At 47.9% G+C, this 14,656-nt stretch overlaps 1 protein-coding gene across 16 annotated transcripts in view; it reads left to right on the forward strand.

The window, feature by feature from the left end:
• The window catches only part of NFIA (nuclear factor I A), a 381,842-nt gene that overhangs the window by 309,613 nt on the left and 57,573 nt on the right, over positions 1-14,656 (forward strand). For 12 of the 16 annotated variants that reach the window (XM_072128277.1, XM_072128276.1, XM_072128283.1 and 9 more), the window contains exon 7: positions 741-869. The exons of the other annotated variants lie outside the window; for them this stretch is intronic. In XM_072128277.1, the coding sequence (XP_071984378.1) occupies positions 741-869 (129 nt within the window). The remainder of the gene's footprint in view (positions 1-740; positions 870-14,656) is intronic. 16 annotated transcript variants of the gene reach the window in all.

Raw genomic sequence — 14,656 nt, forward strand, 5'->3', positions numbered from 1 at the left:
TGGTATATGCTTCCTCTGGCAGGATCTGCTCTTCTTTGAGCTTCTTATGCCCTGGTTTTTATAAAACGGCTTTTAAAATTATTCATATGCTCCTGAGGGGCTCCAGGTTCCATAGGTGTTAATGGAGCCTGGAGCCCTTCAGGCTCATTTGAATCATTTTAAAGCCTTTTTTTCTTAAAAACAAGGGCATAAGACGCTAAAATATGAACAAATCCTGCCAGAGGAAGCATATACCAGTATGCCAGTGTGCTTGGTATACAATCCTTCATCCTGGTGGTAGATATCCTTTAAGGATTTTTTCACATGCAGCAACTTTGTTGCAACTGAAAACCTGTTGCATTCTTATGGATTGATTTGTTTCCCTGTAAGCCCCATTATACATATATGTATAGATATATACTGGACTTTGGCAGAAATATTGTTTCTCTGCTCGGTGTTCATTTTCCCACCATAATATTATTAAATAAAATTTGCGAACCCAAATAATTACTCTACTCAACACTACTATATGACCCCAGAAGATCAGTGCATAGGATAATCGGCTACATCAGTCATGTAAGGTCTATCTATAGGCAGCTGTAGTCTGACCGTGACCCTATGTAGCGAGCGGCTTACGCTGCAGCCTCCGGAGGTTGAGTATCACTGAATGCCCCCTGCTCCTGCACCCACGTTCACAATGCATAGGCTGTGGTTCCATGACTTAGCATTATTAAATTGCACTTATCAATCATTCTTGCCAGGAATGCCATCGCCTACTACCTTAAAGAAGTCAGAGAAGTCTGGTTTCAGCAGTCCTTCTCCTTCGCAGACCTCTTCCCTGGGAACGGCTTTTACACAGCATCATCGACCTGTCATTACAGGACCCAGAGGTGAGGACTACCCCGAGGATCGCTACCCCCATCCCCCTGTACCGCCAGCTCTGCGTTGTGCCCGCTCCCCGTCTTGTCTTCCAGTCTTTGTTCCGTAGAACTTTCTTAGACTTTGTTACTTATCAGTCATCTCTGTGAAGCCTTAAAAAAAAAAATCTGCTTTCGTTTTTTGTAAAAAAAATTTATAATACACCAAGAAATGTGTGATGTGAGGGGCTTCAGGGGCTTCATGTTATCGTTGTCCTAAAGTTTAATCAACTCCGAGGAGTCAGTTGCATCATCAAGAACATTATTTATTATTTTGTATTTATTAATTCATTTATTGTGAAAATGTCTATTTTGTTTACATTTTTCCCCCTTTTAATAACATTTTCTGTGGTTTCTGACATTTCTTTCGCTAGATCAATGTTTTAGGGTCAATAAGATCTTCTGTAAAGTGCAGATCTGCGCTACAATTTCTACTTTTTGTACAGTTCATAAAGAAAAAGTTTTAACAAAGACAAGTAAGATAAGTTTGCATAAGATTTTTTTTTTTTTTTTTTTTAAGTTTTACATCTGGATTTTAACAGAGGTAATTTTTCTGCAGGATTAAAACATTTTATATTGAATTTTTTCAAACAATTTAAAAAAATGTTTTCAATGGTGATTGTTCATAAGAGAATCGAGTCAGTCTCCCAAAGGGGTGACTGATAACCCGGCTATACACCAGACAACAGTTATCCCTTCCCACTCCCCCATACACATGCATGCTCAGTTCGGCCAGGTGTGCACGTCTTGGGAATGGATTAAGAGATGTCTCCAGCAGCGGCTTCTCTCTTCAGAATAAAAGGATGCGGGAGACCCCTTAATATGATGCCTTTACTAGAGATGAGCGAGTATACTCGTCCGAGCTTGATGCTTGTTCGAGTATTAAGGTACTCGAAACGGCTCGTTGCTCGGACGAGTATTTCCCCTGCTCGAGATCGAGCATTTAATTAAAAAAACACAGTGAAGAACAATGAAGAATAGAATAAAAACAGTGAACACAGTGAACACAGGATCATTTAAGTGAAAAAGACAGTGAAGAACACAGTGCAGAATAGATTACAGATGTTCGGCACATCTGCTTACCTGTCGGAAGATATGCGCGGAACGGCAGCAGGGAGACATCAAGCAGCAGGGAGACATCAAGCAGCAGGGAGACATCAAGCAGCAGGGAGACATCAAGCAGCAGGGAGACAGACATCGGGCAGCAGCACGGGGGAGACAGACATCGGGCGGCAGCACGGGGGACACAGACATCGGGCGGCAGCACGGGGGACACAGACATCGGGCGGCAGCACGGGGGACACAGACATCGGGCGGCAGCACGGGGGACACAGACATCGGGCGGCAGCACGGGGGACACAGACATCGGGCGGCAGCACGGGGGACACAGACATCGGGCGGCAGCACGGGGGACACAGACATCGGGCGGCAGCACGGGGGAGACAGACATCGGGCGGCAGCACGGGGGACACAGACATCGGGCGGCAGCACGGGGGACACAGACATCGGGGCGGCAGCACGGGGGACACAGACATCGGGCGGCAGCACGGGGGACACAGACATCGGGCGGCAGCACGGGGGGGACAGACATCGGGCGGCAGCACGGGGGACACAGACATCGGGCGGCAGCACGGGGGACACAGACATCGGGCGGCAGCACGGGGGAGACAGACATCGGGCGGCAGCACGGGGGACACAGACATCGGGCGGCAGCACGGGGGACACAGACATCGGGGCGGCAGCACGGGGGACACAGACATCGGGGCGGCAGCACGGGGGACACAGACATCGGGCGGCAGCACGGGGGACACAGACATCGGGCGGCAGCACGGGGGACACAGACATCGGGCGGCAGCACGGGGGACACAGACATCGGGCAGCACGGGGGAGACTTCAGTGGAAGAAGAGGAGCGGATCCCGGGACAGCGTATCACCCCGACAAGTAAGCAGATGTGCAGAACATCTGTAATCTATTCTTCACTGTGTTTTTCACTGCGTTTTTCACTTAAATCATCCTGTGTTCACTGTTTTTATTCTATTCTTCACTGTTCTTCACATCTGTTAACTTGTCGGGAGATAATATACGCACGGAACAGTGAAGAATAGATTGCAGATGTTTGCATACATCTACTATCTTATCAGAAGACATTCTTTTTCAGTTAATTAACACATTTTATTCCCGAACCATGGTCCCTTTGAAAAATGCTCGAGTCTCCCATTGACTTCAATGGGGCTCGTTATTCGAGACGAGCACTCGAGCATCTGGAAAAGTTCGTCTCGAATAACGAGTACCCGAGCATTTTAGTGCTCGCTCATCTCTAGCCTTTACCTAGTATAAGGTTCATGACTATATCACAGATTGTCTCCCATGGAATGATACAATCCTTGTGTGATTCTAATTTTATACATTGCCATATGGAGGTTGTTTTCTTATAGTTTCCATATGTATCTGATGATCTTGGCATGGGGTGGCGCCATATTGGGTTGGTATATGCGCCAATATTGCCTTATGTCATAATATAGAGGTGGTCTCCTCCACATGTATTGTGCCTAGGGAAGGGTATGGCCTTGCCTTGTGCTCTTATACCTTCTTTACCCCTTGGGGCCTATAGGTGAGAATGGGCCCCAAATAAATCTATTCTTGGGACCCCCCAATACATATCAACCACTCCATATGGTGGAGGAAGGAGTCTATGTATTGGTGTCCTGAGGACGTCAGTTTGGGATCCCCCTGATCTGCAGGACCCCAAGCAATAACATGGGTTGCATAATGGATAAGTCTTCTCCTGGGGATGTGTCTATAGATGCAATGACAAGCTCCCAACACCAGATGGCAGCACCTGTGTCCATCACATGCAAAGCTCATGGCCCAGATTGTGTCCTGTATGACCCTTGTTTAGGTGCAAATACCCATCTTACCCTAAGCTTAGGATATGCTCAGGCACCACCCTATAGCGTCTGGCTGATCCAGAATATTCCCATCATGCCATTGGACCGGAGCATCCATCTCCCTATACATCTATTGTCCCGTTAGATTTGGGCCTGGACCATCTGCTCTCGCTGGTGGGGTCCGGATATATCACAGATTCCCTGCGCGGTTTTATCAATCTTCTTCATCCCCTTTGAGATGATTTACACCAATTCCCCTTGTGACAGAAACTGCAATAAACTACGGTAAAAAAAGTTTCCCGAAAACACGTTTTTATTAATATTCATCACTTTTTAGAACATACAGTACGATCCTATTTATAGCCGTCTTGTTCCCTCCGTACATCTAAAAAATCTATATGAGGAACTTTATGTAGATCTCCAAGTACATTTTTGGGAATTTTTTTAACATTCAAAACTTAGATACATTGTATATAACCGTATAAACTGCCTAATATGCAGCGCTGAGCGATGTGGCCGGATGTTGGGAGTTGTAGTTATTGGGTTTCGATGACGAGTGATGTCATCTCTTTACTTAGAGGGGTTTTTTCACACTTTTAGGATTTAAGATGAATTTAAGGAAAACTGCCCCCTCTGGAGGGTTCCCTGACCTTAGTGGTGACCTCTGTGCTTCCTCCTCCATTGTTTATGATGTCACAAGTGAAATCTGGACCAATCCCTGATCTCCGCTGTCACTTTCAAGACCAGGGATTGGCCCAGATGTCACATGAGCAATGAAGGGCTCATTGGGAGCGGAGGGATCGGGGGATCGGGCAGTGGATGCTGTAGCCGGGGACACATCTGTATACTGTATACCCCATTGTTACCACAGACCTGCCCCCCTACAACTCCCCAACCACCACCTAAAGCAAAACTAACACGTCCCTCCCTTTTCGGAGCGGCATATTTGTCCGCTGAGATCGGTGCCGTAACCTTGAGTCCAGATTCTGAGCAGATGTCTCGTTATTCAGAGGAAATTAGCTCACTGTTTACACCTCAGACTCGAGCAAGTGATTAGCCGAAACGAGCGCGGAACAAGAGCGACCGCAGGAAGACCCCCGCTGGCAACGCGGCCATATACTGAGCCTGACGTGTACACACAATATTCTCAGCTCACTGAGAAGAAGGTATACAGGCGGGGAGGGGGTTAAATTCAGAAATATCTCTTATTATAATATTTTCAAAATAATTCAGTGAGATTCTGTCTACATCAAAGCCTCAGATCCCCATATTAGATATGAGATAGATAGATAGGAGATAGATAGATAGATAGGAGATAGATAGATAGATAGATAGGAGATAGATAGATAGATAGATAGATAGATAGATAGGAGATAGATAGATAGATAGGAGATAGATAGATAGGAGATAGATAGATAGATAGATAGATAGGAGATAGATAGATAGATAGATAGATAGATAGATAGATAGATAGATAGATATGAGATAGATAGATATGAGATAGATAGATATGAGATAGATAGATATGAGATAGATAGATAGATATGAGATAGATAGATATGGGATAGATAGATAGATATGGGATAGATAGATAGATAGATAGATAGATAGATAGATAGATAGATAGATATGAGATAGATAGATAGGCGATAGATAGATAGATAGATATGAGATAGATGGATAGGAGATAGATAGACATGAGATAGATAGATAGATAGATATGAGATAGATATGTGTACGGGGTCTTAGTGCTGTTGCTTGGTCCTTCACTGACACATTATTGTATCCATTTATAGAAGCCTCTCCCCGGTGATATACAATGTATCATGATGGAGGGGCAGAGGAAGGGGTTAATGTGTCCCGGTGGCGCCCCCTCTTATCTGGAGGGCAGTGCTGTGATCTGTATGACGCTCCTGATAATCTCTTCTGCTTTCCTTTCTTGGTTGTGGCTGTGAGCCGCAGGAGACGGATTGTTACTTATACCAAAATATCTAAAACTGACGGAGATTTGTCTCGTAGAGGAGTCAGATGGGAGGTGCCCACATTGTGGGGGTAGAGTGATACAGGACCGATGTATCTAAGCCTCGCCTGTGTGATACTGGGTGTATCTAAACATTTAATAACTGATATTTTATTATAGAGCTCGCAGCGCTATACTGCAGTTACTGTATCCAAACCTTCCGCATTGTGTGATACAGTCTGTTGGCCCAATAAACTCAATACCTTCTACATTCTAGAATTCCCCCCCCCCCCCTCCACAGACCCTACAGCTTATACCGGGGGTCCCCCTGACCCCAACCTCCTGCCCTGTGTACAGTCTGTATCCCCCCACAGCCTGTGCATGTTTTATGTCACTAAGCAGCCGGGTTTATGGGCCAGTAAAACTGCGCCGTCCACTGTATATGTCTCCTGTCTGTCCTGTTAACCAGAGGAACACAGAACCGGCGCTGCTCCAAACTGTAGGTGTCATACATTGCCCCGAGCTCCAAACGTCACATCCCCTGCCCAGAATATGGAGTCAGACAGATCTGCTTCTAACTATCTAGATATCATAGGACAAGACTTCATGTAACATCATCCTGTACATTACTCATCCTGTATTATACCCCAGAGCTGCACTCACTATTCTGCTAATGGTGCAGTCACTGTGTACATACATGACATTACTTATCCTGTACTGATCCTGAGTTACATCCTGTATTATACTCCAGAGCTGCACTCACTATTCTGCTGCTGCTGCAGTCACTGTGTACATACATGACATTACTTATCCTGTACTGATCCTGAGTTACATCCTGTATTACACTCCAGAGCTGCACTCACTATTCTGCTGCTGCTGCAGTCACTGTGTACATACATGACATTACTTATCCTGTACTGATCCTGAGTTACATCCTGTATTATACCCGAGAGCTGCACTCACTATTCTGCTGCTGGTACAGTCACTGTGTACATACATGACATTACTTATCCTGTACTGATCCTGAGTTACATCCTGTATTATACCCCAGAGCTGCATTCACTATTCTGCTGCTGGTGCAGTCACTGTGTACATACATGACATTACTTATCATGTACTGATCCTGAGTTACATCCTGTATTATACCCCAGAGCTGCACTCACTATTCTGCTGCTGGTGCAGTCACTGTGTACATACATGACATTACTTATCCTGTACTGATCCTGAGTTACATCCTGTATTATACTCCAGAGCTGCACTCACTATTCTGCTGCTGGTGCAGTCACTGTGTACATACATGACATTACTTATCCTGTACTGATCCTGAGTTACATCCTGTATTATACTCAAGAGCTGCACTCACTATTCCGCTGCTGGTGCAGTCACTGTGTACATACATGACATTACTTATCCTGTACTGATCCTGAGTTACATCCTGTATTATACCCCAGAGCTGCACTCACTATTCTGCTGCTGGTGCAGTCACTGTGTACATACATGACATTACTTATCCTGTACTGATCCTGAGTTACATCCTGTATTATACCCCAGAGCTGCACTCACTATTCTGCTGCTGGTGCAGTCACTGTGTACATACATGACATTACTTATCCTGTACTGATCCTGAGTTACATCCTGTATTATACTCAAGAGCTGCGCTCCTCGGTTAGTGTCAGGACAGTATATTGTTCTTACATCATGAGTTTTCTTAAAGACACACTACTATCCCTAGATCTGCATCTATTATACATTCTGTATCTTCTCCTTGTAGATTTTTTTCATGACGCATTTTCCCCGTCGCAGTCTTTCGTCTTCTCATCACTTTTCAGGAATGTCACCTTCGTTCCGGCTTTTTTCTAAAATTTCCATACATTAAGCTCCTGAGCGATTCTGGTAAATGAAGTGAAGCAGATTTCTGAGACCTAAGAACATCTGAAGACTCCGTCCTAATACATCAAGTGCACTTACATTATTCTGTAGTCACATCTAGAGCTGCAGATTCTTGACCCCAATGCAGTATAACGCCCTGCATGCACCACGTGCCATGTGTCATTTCTGGGCTTTTATAGTTTTAAGCTCTTGAAGTTTTCATTATTGCATTTACTCCAGTCACTACCAGAGCTGCATTCTACCATGTGGGCAGCTGTCAGCTACTACAGAACTTGTAGAGTCACGTGGTGTGACATATCCTGGGGATACTGTTGCTGCTGCTATCATGGGTATTCTATGACCGGTATGGTCTTGGGGACACTGTCCCTGGTATCTTGTGTGCTCTATGGCTGGCACTGTCCCTGGTATCTTGTGTGCTCTATGGCTGGCACTGTCCCTGGTATCTTGTGTGCTCTATGGCTGGCACTGTCCCTGGTATCTTGTGTGCACTATGGCTGGCACTGTCCCTGGTATCTTGTGTGCTCTATGGCTGGCACTGTCCCTGGTAGCTTGTGGGCACTATGGCTGGCACTGTCCTGGATGCACTGTCCCTGGTAGCTTGTGGGCACTACAGTTGGCACTGTCCTGGAGGCACTGTTCCTGATAGCTTGTGGGCACTATGGTTGGCACTCTCCTGGAGGCACTGTCCCTGGTAGCTTGTGGGCACTATGGCTGGCACTGTCCCTGGTATCTTGGGTGCACTAGGGCTGGCACTGTCCCTGGTATCTTGTGTGCACTATAGCTGGCACTGTCCCTGGTATCTTGTGTGCACTATGGCTGGCACTGTCCCTGGTATCTTGTGTGCTCTATGGCTGGCACTGTCCCTGGTATCTTGGGTGCACTATGGCTGGCACTGTCCCTGGTATCTTGTGTGCTCTATGGCTGGCACTGTCCCTGGTATCTTGTGTGCACTATGGCTGGCACTGTCCCTGGTAGCTTGTGGGCACTATGGCTGGCACTGTCCTTGAGGCCCTATCCCTGGTATCTTGTCGGCACTATTAGTGGCACTGTCTCTGGTATCTTCCGGGCACTATGGTTGGCAAAGTACTGGTACTGTCCCCTAGCTTGTGGGAAAACTATGGCTGGCACTGTTCGGGGGGCACTGTCCCTGTTATCCTGTGGGCCCTATGGCTTTCACTTTCCTGGGGGCAATGTTCCTGGCATCTTGTGGGCTTTATGGTTGGCACTTTCCTGGGGGCACTGTCTCTGCTATCTTGTGGGCACTATGGTTGGTACTCTCCAGGAGGAACTGTCCCTGGTATCTTGTGGGCTCTATGGTTGGCACTGTCCTGGGGGAACTGTCCCTGGTATCTTGTTAGCTCTATGGTTGGCACTGTCCTAGGGCTTTGTCTCTGCTATCTTGTGGGCTCTATGGTTGGCACTGTCCTGGGGGAACTGTCCCTGGTATCTTGTTAGCTCTATGGTTGGCACTGTCCTAGGGCTTTGTCTCTGCTATCTTGTGGGCTCTATGGTTGGCACTGTCTTGTTTGAACAGTCCCTGGTTTCTTATCGGCTCTATGGTTGGCACTGTCCTGCAGGCACTGTCTCTGCTATCTTGTGGGCTCTATGGTTGGCACTGTCTTGTTTGAACAGTCCCTGGTTTCTTATCGGCTCTATGGTTGGCACTGTCCTGCAGGCACTGTCTCTGCTATCTTGTGGGCTCTATGGTTTGCACTGTCTTGTTTGAACAGTCCCTGGTTTCTTATCGGCACTGTGGTTGACACTGTCCTGGGAGCACTGTCCCTGCTATCTTGTGGCCTCTATGGTTGGTACTGTCCTGGGGGCACTGTCTCTGCTATCTTGTGGGCTCTATGGTTGGCACAGTCCTGGGGGGAATGTTCCTGGTATCTTGTGGGCTCTATGGTTGGCACTGTCCTGGGGGCAATGTCCCTGCTATCTTGTGGGCACTATGGTTGGCACTGCTCTGGGGAGTTTCCCTGGTATCTTGTGGGCTCTATGGTTGGCACTGCTCTGGGGAGTTTCCCTGGTATCTTGTGGGCTCTATGGTTGGCACTGTCCTGGGGCAATGTTCCTGGTATCTTGTGGGCTCTATGGTTGGCACTGTCCTGGGGGCACTGTCTCTGCTATCTTGTGGGCACTATGGTTGGCACTGTCCTGGGGGCACTGTCTCTGCTATCTTGTGGGCACTATGGTTGGCACTGTCCTGGGGGCACTGTCTCTGCTATCTTGTGGGCACTATGGTTGGCACTGTCCCTGGATTGTTGTGGGCATTATGCCTGGCACTGTGTCCTTCCTCTCCACCTGCAGATGTTGGGATCTGCAGTCTCTTTGGCGCACATCTCCGGGTATTGCGCCTCCTCATACCTGGCACTTTTAGCGGACACGTAATAAATAGTGTTGTGTGCCCATATAATTACCCGGAGGGGCGAGGGTCACTAATGAGAGGATGTGTTGGCTAATTCTTGCCGTGTTTATAAACGTCTCTGGATAATAGGAGTATTGTGCCGGTAATGGCCGTCCTCGGGCGTCGCTGTGATCTCGGGATGGTTTTCCGCATAATGCCCGCGCCGTACAATAAAACGGCGGGGGATCAGTCGCTGGGAACGGGAGACTTTTCTACAAGGATTGTACAATAATAACCTAGCAGGTTTTTCTTTAATGAATTGTCTTCGCTCCGGCTCTGCTAATTGTTATTGTGAAGGTGCACGGAAAAAGGCGCAATTAAAGGCGGCAAGCATGTAATTACAGCGCAGCCTCCGCCGTACGGAGGAGGGGACCGCAGCCCAACCCAGGAAATATTTAACCAGGAGATTGCTCCGTCCATTCCCCCGTAATGAAGAGCTTAGGTTAGTAGTATTTTAAATTAACCGTATCGCCTCCCGCCGCGGTTGTGTTCGCATCGGCCAATCGGTGCTCGCCTCCGCGCGGTGCAGCCGCTCAATAATTACTGAGCGCAAGTATAACTGAAAGCTCTATTGCAATCATAATTTGCACGTAGATGGATGCGAGGGGAGTCCCGCAGAGTTAATCTGGGATTCCCGCTGCACGGACGGAGAACGGCGTTAACGTGTTCCTCGCAGATCTGTTAAGGGCACGAAACGCACATTTATTTGTTTTATAGGGAAATGTATTTATGGAGAAGGATCAGCGGTGATAAGGGGGGAGCACAGATCAGCGGTGATAAGGGGGGAGTACAGATCAGCGGTGATAAGGGGGAGTACAGATCAGCGGTGATAAGGGGGGAGTACAGATCAGAGGTGATAAGGGGGGAGCACAGATCAGCGGTGATAAGGGGGAGTACAGATCAGCGGTGATAAGGGGGGAGTACAGATCAGAGGTGATAAGGGGGGAGTACAGATCAGCGGTGATAAGGGGGGGAGTACAGATCAGCGGTGATAAGGGGGGAGTACAGATCAGCGGTGATAAGGGGGGAGTACAGATCAGCGGTGATAAGGGGGGAGCACAGATCAGCGGTGATAAGGGGGAGCACAGATCAGCGGTGATAAGGGGGAGCACAGATCAGCGGTGATAAGGGGGAGCACAGATCAGCGGTGATAAGGGGGGAGTACAGATCAGCGGTGATAAGGGGGGAGTACAGATCAGCGGTGATAAGGGGGAGCACAGATCAGCGGTGATAAGGGGGAGTACAGATCAGCGGTGATAAGGGGGGAGTACAGATCAGAGGTGATAAGGGGGGAGTACAGATCAGCGGTGATAAGGGGGGAGTACAGATCAGCGGTGATAAGGGGGAGTACAGATCAGAGGTGATAAGGGGGGAGTACAGATCAGCGGTGATAAGGGGGGAGTACAGATCAGAGGTGATAAGGGGGGAGTACAGATCAGCGGTGATAAGGGGGGAGTACAGATCAGCGGTGATAAGGGGGGAGCACAGATCAGCGGTGATAAGGGGGAGCACAGATCAGCGGTGATAAGGGGGAGCACAGATCAGCGGTGATAAGGGGGGAGTACAGATCAGCGGTGATAAGGGGGGAGTACAGATCAGCGGTGATAAGGGGGGAGTACAGATCAGCGGTGATAAGGGGGGAGTACAGATCAGCGGTGATAAGGGGGGAGCACAGATCAGCGGTGATAAGGGGGGAGTACAGATCAGCGGTGATAAGGGGGGAGTACAGATCAGCGGTGATAAGGGGGAGCACAGATCAGCGGTGATAAGGGGGGAGTACAGATCAGCGGTGATAAGGGGGGAGCACAGATCAGCGGTGATAAGGGGGGAGTACAGATCAGCGGTGATAAGGGGGGAGTACAGATCAGCGGTGATAAGGGGGAGCACAGATCAGCGGTGATAAGGGGGGAGCACAGATCAGCGGTGATAAGGGGGGAGTACAGATCAGCGGTGATAAGGGGGGAGCACAGATCAGCGGTGATAAGGGGGGAGTACAGATCAGCGGTGATAAGGGGGGAGTACAGATCAGCGGTGATAAGGGGGGAGTACAGATCAGCGGTGATAAGGGGGGAGTACAGATCAGCGGTGATAAGGGGGGAGTACAGATCAGCGGTGATAAGGGGGGAGTACAGATCAGCGGTGATAAGGGGGGAGCACAGATCAGCGGTGATAAGGGGGGAGCACAGATCAGCGGTGATAAGGGGGGAGTACAGATCAGCGGTGATAAGGGGGGAGTACAGATCAGCGGTGATAAGGGGGGAGCACAGATCAGCGGTGATAAGGGGGGAGCACAGATCAGCGGTGATAAGGGGGGAGCACAGATCAGCGGTGATAAGGGGGGAGCACAGATCAGCGGTGATAAGGGGGGAGCACAGATCAGCAGTGATAAGGGGGGAGCACAGATCAGCGGTGATAAGGGGGGAGTACAGATCAGCAGTGATAAGGGGGGAGTACAGATCAGCAGTGATAAGGGGGGAGTACAGATCAGCGGTGATAAGGGGGGAGTACAGATCAGCGGTGATAAGGGGGGAGTACAGATCAGCAGTGATAAGGGGGGAGTACAGATCAGCGGTGATAAGGGGGGAGTACAGATCAGCGGTGATAAGGGGGGAGTACAGATCAGCGGTGATAAGGGGGGAGTACAGATCAGAGGTGATAAGGGGGGAGTACAGATCAGAGGTGATAAGGGGGGAGTACAGATCAGCGGTGATAAGGGGGGAGTACAGATCAGCGGTGATAAGGGGGGAGTACAGATCAGCGGTGATAAGGGGGGAGTACAGATCAGAGGTGATAAGGGGGAGTACAGATCAGCAGTGATAAGGGGGGAGCACAGATCAGCGGTGATAAGGGGGGAGTACAGATCAGAGGTGATAAGGGGGGAGTACAGATCAGAGGTGATAAAGGGGGAGTACAGATCAGAGGTGATAAGGGGGGAGTACAGATCAGCAGTGATAAGGGGGAGTACAGATCAGAGGTGATAAGGGGGGAGTACAGATCAGCGGTGATAAGGGGGGAGTACAGATCAGCGGTGATAAGGGGGAGTACAGATCAGCGGTGATAAGGGGGGAGTACAGATCAGCGGTGATAAGGGGGGAGCACAGATCAGCGGTGATAAGGGGGGAGTACAGATCAGCGGTGATAAGGGGGGAGTACAGATCAGCGGTGATAAGGGGGGAGCACAGATCAGCAGTGATAAGGGGGAGTACAGATCAGCGGTGATAAGGGGGGAGTACACATCAGCGGTGATAAGGGGGGAGTACAGATCAGCGGTGATAAGGGGGGAGTACACATCAGCGGTGATAAGGGGGGAGTACAGATCAGCGGTGATAAGGGGGAGTACAGATCAGCGGTGATAAGGGGGGAGTACAGATCAGCGGTGATAAGGGGGGAGTCCGACTGATTAAACGTCTTTGGATCAGCAATAATCCGCGATAGACCCAACATATAATTCTCCATTTCCTACGGCGCCTCCACAGGTGGAATAAAGAATGACACAATTCCGTTAATTTAGTGATTTGGAAAATTGTGTTTTTCTAAACTGGACGTCCCCTTTTAGCAAAATTTCTTTTGATAACTTTGGTCTTGAGTCTCCGGATGTAAAAACTAAGTAAAAGGACTAAAAAAAATGACAAAAATGGTAAAATTAGCAGAATAATTAGCAGCAGGAAAATCGGATAGCGCCGACGTAGCAGAAATCTGGGATCTGTCATGAGTTTTTTTGCCAGCGATGGCTGAAGGATCCTTGAAGAGCGACTTGTTGACAGGCGTTTTGTGGATTAATTAGTGCGCGGCGCTAATGGTGCTCTTATAATTACGCTCCTTCCTGTGAATATGTGTCAGCGGAGCTGCGGCTCTGCAGAGATGACATCTTGTCCTTCTTCTAAGGGGTTTCATCTGTGAGCGATTCTAACTAATGCAAACCATTAAGGTATTCCCAGCAGGTGGGGGGGGGGGGGTAATGGGGGGCGATGGGGGGGGGCAGTGACTGGGTGAGGAACAGCCTTGATGGGACTTCTCTGATGAGCTAGAAAATGACTCTTTAGCTTCTTGTTTGCTGATATCCTGCATTAGACGGCGGGTGCAGGTCACTGGAGGATATTACAGTCACTTTCATATTTCCCATAATAGACGCCTCTTATATGATCAGCAGGACGGGCGCAGCCTCCAATTAGCCCCATGACACGGTCACAAGACAAATGAGAGGGAGACGGGGGGATGATGTGATACAATGTGGCACTAACACCCGATGTGGGTGACCGCAGCCACGTGGAAGGCAGATTATAGGCATTTATTATAGATCTATAATTACTACATAATAATAGAATATAAAAAATAATATACTATATAATATCTATAATAACTCATATATTTTCATTTTACATCCTTTTTTTTTCCCCCAGAGATTCCGATTTTATATATAAATGAATGCGGATCATTATTTTTATTTTATTTATTTTTTTATTATAATTGTTTCATTATTTTAAATAATATTTAATTTGTATCCATTTAATGTTTGAGATTTTTTTTTTTTAGATTGTTTTTTGTATTTATTTTTTTATATTCTAATTCTTTCAAAAGAAATAATTCTGACCTTTTATTATGTGTTTTTCATTTAAT

The sequence above is a fragment of the Engystomops pustulosus genome, chromosome 10, assembly GCF_040894005.1.
Source record: "Engystomops pustulosus chromosome 10, aEngPut4.maternal, whole genome shotgun sequence".
Classification (NCBI taxonomy): domain Eukaryota; kingdom Metazoa; phylum Chordata; class Amphibia; order Anura; family Leptodactylidae; genus Engystomops; species Engystomops pustulosus.